The following is an 11,530-nucleotide window of genomic DNA, read 5'->3' on the forward strand; positions in this document are numbered from 1 at the left end:
AGCGGTTGTGTCGGGAAGGTGAGCATCATAGAAAGCCAATTTTAATAGAAGAAAGTATTCTTGCATTGAGGGAGTACTTTGACAAATCAAACTTAATTTTTCTATTACTTTTCCATCTGTGTTTTAACTATTTATAAGGTCCCCCCAAAACTTGCTGCCATGGAGTCAATGCTGACTCATAGTGACCCTCGTGGGCTTCGGAGACTAAATATTTATGGGAGTAGAAAACACAGTCTTTCTCCCAGGGAGCTCAGATCCCAGCTGGATGTGCAACTATTACACTACCTGAGCTAGGCAGCATAAACTGATTTGTGCTCTACTAGGAGTCCTGGTGGCACTGTCAGGTAAGCGCTTTGTTGCTTTTTGGACTTACTGGAAACCACCAGCTGCTCTGCATAAGAAAGATGAGGCTGTCTATTCTTATAAAGATTTGCAGGCTCTATCAGCATGAAGCAGGGAACCAAGCAGGTCTGTGGGGCCAGCCCCAATCCCAACTACGTGAACAACACCCCCATCCCCATCCCCAAAGAATGCACATCAGAGGACAGCACTGAAGTTACAGCTCAGGGAGAGGGGAGAGTCTGATCAGAGCACACCGGAGCAAACGAAGAGGGAAGGAGAGAGAGTGGAACACATCTTGGCCCACCAAGCTCCAAGAACAATATTCATGTTCAGAGCAGCCAATGCACAGCGAGAACCATAGGGCTGGTCCCACCATGGTCCCTCACTGACCCATAGTGCTGTGAAGGACAACATTGGAGACACAGTGTGGGAATTGTGCCTGATCTAATCATCACAATGGGGCAAAACACCAAGGTGTGCAACAGAACAGCAAGGGGAGCAAAGGAATGAAGTCTCTGGGGAATACCAAAACTAGACTTTGGAAATAGGGCGTGGCAACCCATCACTCCCAAAGGTCAACAAACTAAAAGCTTTCCTTTTTTTGTCATTAGTTTTGTTGTTGGTTTTTTTTCCCTTTTGTTCTGTCTTGTTTTTGTGCTTGTTATTGTCTCTGTGTGTCTATCTAAATAAGATAGGCAGGATAAACAATCTGGAGGTAAAAACAATGGGGCCCATGGTTCTGGGGGGAGAGAGGGAGGCAGGGGAAAGGAAGGGTGTGTCACCAAACCCAGGGACAAGGGAACAACAAGTGATCTAAAATTGATGGGCAGGAGGGCATAGAATGGCTGGTGGGGTTTGACTGAGGGCAGTGTAGCTGAGAGGAATTACTGAAACCTGAATGAAGACTGAACATGATAGTGGGACAAGAGGAAAGTAAAAAGACATTGAGGAAAGAAGTAGGAGGCAAAGGACATTTATAGAGGTCTAAATACAGGAATGTACATATGTAAATTTATATATAATGATAGGGAGATAGATCTATGTACATATGTTTATATGTTAAGTATTAAGGTAGGAGACAGACATTGGGTCTCTACTCATGTAACTCACTCAACGCAAGAACACTGTTCTAATAACCTGGAATTCTGTGATGTTCATGATTGCTTAAGACAAAATGGGTGCATAAGCAAATGTGAAGAAAGTTGATGGTGCTCAGCTATCAAAAGCTATAGCGCCTGGGGTCTTAAAGTCTTGAAGACAAATAAGCAGCCATCTAGCTGAGAAGCACCAAAGCCTACATGGAAGAAGCACACCAGCCTCTGTGATCTTGAGGTGTCAATGGGAGCAGGTATCAGGCATCAGACCCCAAACAAAAATTTCTTTCAATGTGAATTAGAGGAAGTACGGAGTGGAAACTCAAAGCCCATCTGTAGACAATTGGACATCCCCTCACAGAAAGGTCACAAGGACGAGATGAGCCAGTCAGGGTGCATTACAGCATCTATGAAACATACAACTTTCCTCTAGTTCTTGAATGCTTCCTTCTCCCCACTATCATGACCTCAATTCTACTTACAAATCCCGCTATACCAGAGCATATACATGAGTCCAGATAAGAACTGGAAACACAGGGAATCCAGGACACATAAACCCCTCAGGACCAATAAGAGTAGCAATACCAAGAGGGTAAGGGGAAGGTGGGGGGAACAAAGGGGTAACCAATCACAATGATCTGCATTTAACCCCTTCTCAGGGGGATGGGCAACAGAAAAGTGGGTGAAGGGAGATAGGGGACAGTGTAAGACATGAAAAAAAAATTTATGAAGGGTTCATGAAGGAGGGAGGATGGAGGAGGGGGAAAATGAGGAACTGATACCAAGGGCCCAAGTAGAAAATGTATTAAAAATGATGATGGCATATGGTTTCTCTTCAGATCGTATAAATCTTTCACCTTTTACTAAAGATTAAAAAAAATGATGATGGCACACGTACAAATGTGCTTTATACAATGGATGGATGGATGGATGGATGGATGGATGGGTTGTGATAAGAGCTGTATGAGCCCCCAATAAAATGATAAAAAAAAAGATTTACAGTCTCAATAATTCTACAAGTTACTAGAAGTGAGAATTAACCTGATGCCAGTGAGTTAATATCCTAAAATTTGTCAATTTGAGCCATCCACCTAGGAGTTTATATTGCTTAAAAAATGCCACAGAAGAACATTTTATTTTGATGAAATATACAAGGGGGCTTTAAAAGAAAGTGTTCATGAAAAATTTCATTATCTTTCAGTTACATTTTTTGAAGTTTTGTTCTTTAAGTCATTCAAACAACTAGCTTCTTTTTCATCGAGTCAGTTTTGACATATAACAACCACATAGGACAGAGTGAAATTGCATCACGTCTTCATGATATTTTCATTTGCCTCATATGCATGGGAAAGTTGGACATTGAATAAGGAAGACTGAAGAAAAGTGGATGCATTTGAATTGTGCTGGAGCAAAATATTAAAAGTACTATGGACTGCTAAAAGGACGAGTCTTAGAAGAAGTACTGCCAGAGTGCTCCTTAGAGGCACATGTTGACAGGAGACACCAGTCCCTGGAAAAGTGCATCATGTTTGGTGGCATGGAGCAGCAGGGAAAAAGAGGAAGACCCTCAAGGGGTTGGATTGATACAGTGGTTGCAACAGTGGATTCAAGCATCGGAGCAATTGTGAGGGTGGCAAAGGGGACCCCACAGTATTTCCTTCTCTTGTGCATCAGGGCAATATGGGTCAGAACCCACTCGACATCCAACGACAGCAACCAACCTGCCCTGTAGGTTTTCAAAAGCTCTAATCTGTATGGTGTGTTTGAGCCACTGACCTTTTTTTTCAGTTAGCTTCTAAATTTGTAATCACAGTACCACATGGACCCTTGTATAAGCCTTATTGAACATAGAACATATTAACACTTAGTCACTGAATAAAACCACTGAAATGCAAACTTTTAAATATTAAAGGACAAATGGACAGAAACGTAGTCTTAGTGGTGTTTCTCAGCCTTTGATGGCTTTGATTTTTTTGTTTTAGTTGCTGTCGAGTCAGTTTTGACACATAGTGACCCATTTGTGCAGAGAACTGCTTTGTAGGATTTTAAAGACTGAAGCAGATCTTCTGAGGTACCACTGCATAGATTTCAACAGGCAACATTTTAGCTGGTATTTAATACTTACCTGTTTGTGACACCTATGGTTTTAAGTAGTAAAATCGTAAGGGTAGAGAATATCTGAAGTATATAATTTTTAGAAGTGGGTTGCTCTATAGGTTTAATTTTGTATTTTTACTCCTCTTCATTAAATGTTAAGTGCTAATCATTTTACACATTTCTTGATGAATCAGCACCCTATTGTAAACACTAATAAGGATACTGTTTACAATTTATTGATTATTAACACCAGAGGGGAGCAGAATGCTTTTTGTAGCATACAAAGTAGCCTCAGATGACTATGCTTTTTAAATGCTTATTTTCTCTCTGCATACGCTTTGTTTGTTTTGCTTTTTTTCCCCTCATTGTAAGGTGACATTTTTGACAAAGAGCATCATTTTCTAAAACAGTTTCATCTCATGTCCATACCCTCATCTTCTTTCTCCCTTTTATTTTTCTAATTTACAGCTCTTCTCTTCTGGAACAGGCTGATTGAAAACTTTGCATTCTTTGGATTAAAGTAGGTGTTAATTTTAGTGTGTGGATATGATGATGTCTATATTGACTTAACTATCATAAAAGTATGTTTTTTGATTCTCAGCTGTATAGCTGAGTCACTGCTATTCCACTTGAATTTCATTTTTTTCATTACTTTTGTCATCTTTTGGGTTATGCTTGGAGAGTAGAGTTTTTTTATTGTTATTTATGGATAGACATTTAAGCTGCTGAATTTTCAGGAATCTCATGGTTTTTGAATATTATGAAAAATGGGGACAAATGGGCAAAATTCTGAAAAAAAAAAAAAAAACGAGTTTCATGTGATAAAATCAAGTAGATGGTATTTTCTAGGTTTTTCTAGTTCACACTATTTAATACTTAGATATTTAAAATTTATTTTTCATATGAAGTATTTCAGAAATGAAAAATGTAGAGAATAATTAACATCTGCTTAACCGTTGCCTATTCTGAGAAATAAAAGAATAAAAGTTAATAATATAGCTGAAGCATTCTCTGATCATATTCCTCTTCCCCCATATGCCTATTTGTTGGGTTTGAGCTTTATCTTTTCCATGTATATTTTTTACTTACTGCATTTTTTATTTCTACAGACATTTTAAACTTTTATAAATATTGATAGTATATATCTTTTTGCAAGTCTTCAAATAATTTATGCGATATTTTAATATAATTAACATAATGACGCATTGTGTCTCAGACACTGTGCTAAGATAATTATATTCTCATTGAAATTCTCATAACAGTCTTTGAGATAGGTACTCTCTCCCCTTTTACAGATGAGGAAACTGAAGCTCTGAGAGGTTAAGTCATTTATTCAAGGACTCACAGCTAATAAGTGGTGGAGCTGGGGCTCGAGCCCAGGTAATCTTACTTTAGGGTGATTTTGAAGTTTAGGACCACATCATTTATCTCAATTCTCAAATCCTCTCCCCCCCAAAATCTTTGAAAACTAGGAGATTTTGGATCACTCTTTTGACCTATGTCAAATCTAGGTCTTTGAGATTGTAGTATTTATTTCTCTCATGTGATGTGACTAAGAGTCATTTGTTGCTCAAAATATCGTTTAGTAAATGGAAATGCTGCCCTGGACATGGTAGGCAAGTTATCACATTCATTTATATGCATTGTATTTTCTAAAATTAAAAAAAATCTGAATTCTGAAACATCTGCATTAAAGGTTTTAGATAAAGAGATTATGGATTTGTACTATGCTCTTTCTATATGGGATTTTGGAGTTGTTGGGCTGATTTACAAAGCACTTAATTTTAGAAAAGAAAAGGTCTAAATGTCGGTTTATATTTGCCTTGACAAACCTTGGCTTATCATAAGTTTTCATTCTGTCACTTATCAGGAGAATGTGTGTTATTATATCACCAGACTTTTAAAAACATTGTTTTCCTCGCTGGACTTCACTAGACATGAGTTCTTTTTAGCTTAAGGGAAGGAACCCAGGTAGCACAAAGGTTGAACACTTGGCATTTAAGTGGAAGGTTGGCCGTTTAAGCCCACTTTGTTGGAAGAAAGAAATGATGATCTGCTTTCATAAAAATTGCAACCAAGAGAACACGTCACATGGGGTCTCAATGAAATGAAATCAACTCGGTGGCAACACAACAATAAGCATACAAGACCCCGTCCTTGCTAGTTCTCTGTACTTACTGCAATGCTTGGCATAGAGATGGCTCAGCCAATATTTATTGAATATTTAATAGGCACATTTTGTCTCACACATTTTTCAAATATTTATGTCATCAATGGGACAGTGTGTGTGTGACTAATTGAACAAGGAGGACAAAATCAGGTAGTGAAGTTCTAATTCCTTTTATTTTAAGGAATTCTCCCAACTTGAAAGTAGATTTAAATGATTCTTATATTGTTTTCACTTATGATACTTGATTCTGTTTTTTTAAACTGTGCAATATTTTGTTAAGTGTATTCTAATGAACCCTGAATTGTTAAAAATGCTTTTTTTTTTCATTTTCTTTTTTCTTTTTTTTTTAAAGTCATTTTATTGGAGGCTCATACAACTCATCACAATCCATACATACATCAATTGTATAAAGCACATTTGTACATTTGTTGCCCTCATTATTATTATTTTTTTAACATTTTATTAGGGGCTCATACAACTATTATCGCAATCCATACACACATCAATTGTGTAAAGCGCATTTGTACATCATTCTCAAAACATTTTCTCTCCACTTAAACCCCTGACATTAGGTCCTCATTTTTCCCCTCCCTCCCGTCATTTTCTTGATTAAAGTCTGATCTTGCTCCTTTCTGCATTCAAGACTTTAATGGCTGTATTTCAGTTAAAAACCATTGCTGTCTAGTCAGTTCAGACTAATAGCAACCTTACAGGGCAGAGTAGAACTGCCCTTAGGGTTTTGGGGGCTATCAGTCTTCATAGACAGCAGCTGGTATGGTTGAACCCTGCCCTTGCAGTAGCCATTCAACAAGTAACTCATGTCACCAATGCTCCTTATATTTTAGTTAAGTATAACATATATTGGAGAACGATGGGGCTTTCTTCTATAAAGAGCTACAATCTCAGAAACTCACAGGAGCATTTCCACCCTGTACTATAGGGTCGCTATGAGTTGAAATCAATTCGATGGTAGTGAGTATGGTTTTGGTTTATAGTATACATGCTTAACTCATTATTGAGGTTGGCTTAATTACTTTCTTCTTGTACAGATCTGCTTGACAGTATTGACCTATGAATGGAGTACATTTTAATATATATAAAAATGAAGCTTTTAACATTAACATACTGATAACAGAATGATACTATATAATGTGATCATCAAATGGTGGTTCTCCTAGATTTTTAGAGCTGACTATGCTGTTCTTTTTTAGTTGATGGAACAGAAAGGCTTAGAGAAGTCAGATGACTTGCCCTAGGATTCTTGGCTGACAGTACTAGTTGATCACAGGTAGTGCCATTTAATGTCCATCTTACGTTCTGTGAGGACATTGTGTGATTTGGCTGTGTGTGAACACCATATTAAAATTTTATGGGAACACACTTCTGGTTCTTGTCATTGCTGCTGCTGTGCTGCTATTGCTGGTAAAGGCTGGAAGAACAGGTGCTGGCACAATAGTGCCTGAGAGGTCTATGGCAGGATCTGAGCTAGAGGAATGAGTGAAGAGGGAGTGGAGCCTGCTGTTTTGCCAATCCAAGCCGCTAGAGAAAATTGACTCTAAGCCCAACAGTTGTCTGCCACCTACCTGCCTGAGACCCCCACGTCCAAAGCCATACTTTTTGCCTCACCTGCCTATAACCCACTGTGGCTAATGCTTCTCATTATGGGTCTTTTAAACCATTTGGGTGGGGGAGTGGTGAAGGATGACAGGAAATAGTAAACAAAAAGGGAGCTGCTTTCCCTTTTAAATTACAAAGAAGTCTTAGGGACCACAGATGTATATGTAATTGGATGTTGCCTGAATGGATGTTAAGCGACACACACTTGTATTAGGATATTTCTTTAAAAAGTATTCTTTTCATTGATGGAATTTCTATATTTCTATTATTTGTAGAAAGTAGAGACATAGTGGATTATGTTTTGGACTGCTAATGCAAGGTCAGCAGTTTCAACTCACCAGCTGCTCTGAGGGAGAAAGATGAGACTTTTTGTTCCTGGAAAGATTTATGGCCTCTGAAACCCACAGGGGCAGTTCTGCTCTATCCTTACAGGGTCACTGAGTCAGAATTGACTCGATAAGCAGTGAGTTTGGTGTCTGAGGAATGTTTAATATGTTTACAAGAGTATATGCTTGAAAGATTGCACATAGATTTATTCTTAAATTTTAACTTTGTTATTCAAACTAACCCTTCAAAATGTAAATCTATAGTCTTTAAGGTTTATTAATTGGTGAAGACTTGACTGGGAGTTATGCTGGTTTAGTAGTCCCAGTTTTATACCTCAGTAGTTTCTCCTTACTTTTGCAATTCTTTCATTTTTGCAGTTTCTTCCAACTCTTGCTTCCTGTGTTGTGCTGCCCTTCTTTCGGTATTTTGACCAAAATGTGGACATGCAATTCTTCCTGTTTTCTTTCACAGGGCTGGAAATGGCTGAAATTCTCAGAATAGACTTCCTTGTATATTGAGGGTAGAAATAAAGAGAACTGCAGGTTCCTGAAGATTTTGTCGTTGTTCTGCCCGTATACTTAAAGAATTATTTCCTATTTTAGAAGTTCAAACAGAGGAAGCTTTTCTGACCTGCCTGTTTTGAAGGCACCATCCATCACCCACTATTCAGGAACCATTTTGCAGACATTTTAACCCTTTATGGTTCAGCTCTGTTTTGTTCTATTGATTATACTGTCACTGTGAGTTGGAACCAACTCATCAGAGCCCTTTCTCTAGTGACTTACTTGTCACCCTCCAGCCCTCCCCCCCAAAAGCATAGCCCATTTGGCACAGAAAATGGCTTCATCTTCAGGTGAGACCCACCCTCAATCATCCCTTATATAATGGGTTTATGTTTATCTTTTATAGGCCAACCAGTATGACATACAACACCCATCACATATAACATTTCAAGATTTTTACAGTATCTTTATTTAGCTAAGTGGCCAAATATGTCTTTCCTTTTGGTTTGTTTGTTCAAAAGTGTCTGTAAGCAGGTTAGAGCAATTAGTAATTTTTCAGTCCATTTACTATCCTAGGTAAACAAGGAGACTTCAAGTATATAGGAGACTTAAAAAAACTCATAGAAAAATAGAATGGAAAATATTGGAGTTATTACAGGAACTTTTTGAAGCGCCTTTGTATTATAACTGATCAAATAGGTTTTAATTATTTAATTGAAGGGCTTTTGATTTCCTTGTATAAAAATGTGTAATTTAAATTAACATACTTTACAATTTACTTTTTTTGGTACATAAGACCAAAAGGGAAACTTAACCCCGTACTCCTTGATTTGTAGTGGCTCCTTTTCCTGCTTCTTAGACCAGAAAGAGTTTTTTACTGGTGAGTATTTCTGGTTTGGGGGCTATCTTTGGGTCTCCTAGGAGCCCTGGTGGCTTTGTTGTGTAAGCCTTGGACTACTAACCCTAAGGTCAATAGTTCAAACCCATTAACCACTCTGCAGGAAAAAGTGGAGGCTATTTGTGCCTATGAGAGATTTACAGGCTTGGAAACCCTATGTATAGGGTCTTTATGAGTCAGAATCAATTAATTTTTGTTTTTCATACATTCTAAGTAAGATAATGTCATGTGATATGTGAAAACATCTAGAGGTAGTAAGTTGTCACAAATCTAGAAATAAAAACTGCTGCTTTTTTCTAAGCTAGAAGCAGGCTAGTAATGGAGCAGGAAGAGTGCGGACAGGTGGAGTCACGGGACTTGACTCAGGCCAGTAACTAATTACTGAGTGACCTTGATCGAGGGAGCTGACAACCTAGAGCTTTAGTTTTCCCCCATTAAAAAGGCTGGTGTTCTGTGACTGTTGGCTGAGAATTTGTTCCAGATAACTTATGTTTATCTCAGCTGGCTTAAGCTTTTCTTACTTTTTACCTGCTCCAATACACTAATGTGGGATTACATTTAGACTTTTTCTGAACAATCCTTTTTTGCTTTGTAGGATCTTTTGAGATTTTTGTGTTTTTTTTTTTTAAAGAAAAATAGAATACTTCCAGTTGCTCTAGATCAGTGGTTCTCAACCTTCCTAATGCCGCAACCCTTTAATACAGTTCTTCATGTTGTGGTGACCCCCCCAACCATAAAATTATTTTTGTTGCTACTTCATAACTATAATTTTGCTACTGTTATGAATCGGGTGACCCTTGTGAAAGGGTTGTTAGACCCCCCAAAGGGGTCGCGACTCTCAGGTTGAGAACCGCTGCTTTAGACTGATTTTAATTGATTTAGACTTCTCGTTTTCTCATTTGCTAAAAAATATTTTTTCTAAAAATGGAGTCAGAGTACTTAGTGTACTGAAAGGAAAACTGTTCATTGGAAATATATTTCAATCTGACAGCTGAGCTTCCCTTTTTGGCACTTTTATTTGCTGAGTTTTGCTTGGTTGTGTATCAAAGTAAATCTCATGGCCATTGAATTCAGGTTTATGGGTGACCCCATGTAGAACTACTCTCCAGGCTTCTCTTGGCTGGAATATGTGCTGAAGCAGATCTCCAGACCTTAATTCTGCAGTGCCACTGAGTAGGTTCAAACCACCAACCTTTAAGCTAGTAGAGAAGTGCAAACTGTTTGTGCCACCTAGGGACCTATACTGGGCATAGGTCTTTCCTTATTACTTTAAAAAATAGAGACTTGGGTTGAATCAGTTTCCGAGGTATTTTTATATTTGTGATGGATTTGCATATTGTGTCTCATTTTGCATTTAAGGCTTTGCGTTTTTGTTATCTCTAAACTTAGAGTTGCGGTACTTGTTAGTAATAGCATCATGTTACTAGACTTAGCAAGTCTTGAATTCTTAAATGAATATAGGAAGTTACATAGTTTGGTAGTTTCAAAAAAATGAACTTCTCTATTTGATGTCTTTTCATATCCAGAGGATGCCAGCCCCCATCAGATTGCGGGAGCTTATCCGGACTATCCGGACAGCCCGAACCCAAGCTGAAGAACGAGAAATGATCCAGAAAGAATGTGCTGCAATCCGGTCATCTTTCAGAGAAGAAGATAATACCTACCGCTGTCGAAATGTGGCAAAATTGCTATATATGCACATGCTGGGCTACCCTGCTCACTTTGGACAGGTAGGATGGATTGAGATCACATCTAGCAAGGGTACACTTGTTTGAATGGTACAATATCTCTGGAGGTGTCATTAATTTCCTGTACTTTTGATAGACCTGTCGTGATGATCATCGTGGGGCTTAGGATAGAATTGAAAGGACAAATTGCAGACCTGGGAAAGCTTGGCCTGGATGTTCCATCACCTGGTTCTTTTCCATTGAAGAGCTCTCCTTATCTGGATCAGAAGAATAATTTGGTGGTAGCATATAGCTTATTTAAATATTAACCATTAAGTTGTGACTGATCTATGTCAGCCTGAATTTAATGGTTGCTTAAGAAATGTTTTCTTAATTATTTTATCTGTGTTCAAGATCATATAGAGGAACTCAAACAGATATTTTTTAAGTTAAAGAAATTAGATATTTGCCAAATAAGCACCTATGGATTTTGTGCTAATTGCTTCATGCCTTGATTGCTGTAACAACTTCCATAAAGGTCTCCTTCCTGATTCTCTTGGGCTTTGAACATGATAATTCTTGGTGATGAGTGCTTTCCTCTTTCCTTATGTCTATCATGATACAAATATCGCAAGGAAGAGGAGAATAGGCTGCTTTTTATTTCTTAATTAAGCTGTTAAATTAAAAAAAAATTTTTTTTATTTTTAAACATTTTATTACGGGCTCATACAACTGTTATCGCAATCCACACACACATCAATTGTGTAAAGCGCATTTGTACATCATTCTCAAAACATTTTCTCTCCACTTAAACC

At 38.0% G+C, this 11,530-nt stretch overlaps 1 protein-coding gene across 5 annotated transcripts in view; it reads left to right on the forward strand.

Moving 5' to 3' along the window:
- The window catches only part of AP1G1 (adaptor related protein complex 1 subunit gamma 1), an 87,317-nt gene that overhangs the window by 13,585 nt on the left and 62,202 nt on the right, over positions 1 to 11,530 (forward strand). For 2 of the 5 annotated variants that reach the window (XM_045293585.1, XM_045293588.1), the window contains exons 2-4: positions 4,002 to 4,053; positions 4,829 to 4,913; positions 10,575 to 10,778. In XM_045293585.1, the coding sequence (XP_045149520.1) occupies positions 10,578 to 10,778 (201 nt within the window). In that variant the 5' untranslated portion in view covers positions 4,002 to 4,053; positions 4,829 to 4,913; positions 10,575 to 10,577. Of the gene's footprint in view, positions 1 to 4,001; positions 4,054 to 4,828; positions 4,914 to 8,986; positions 9,031 to 10,574; positions 10,779 to 11,530 lie in introns of all 5 variants that reach the window. The other 3 variants (XM_045293586.1, XM_045293587.1, XM_004704565.4) reach the window with 3 other exon arrangements.

Source organism: Echinops telfairi, unplaced genomic scaffold (genome assembly GCF_000313985.2).
Source record: "Echinops telfairi isolate 266 unplaced genomic scaffold, ASM31398v2 ScPeMD7_2291;HRSCAF=2852, whole genome shotgun sequence".
Taxonomy (NCBI): Eukaryota; Metazoa; Chordata; class Mammalia; order Afrosoricida; family Tenrecidae; genus Echinops; species Echinops telfairi.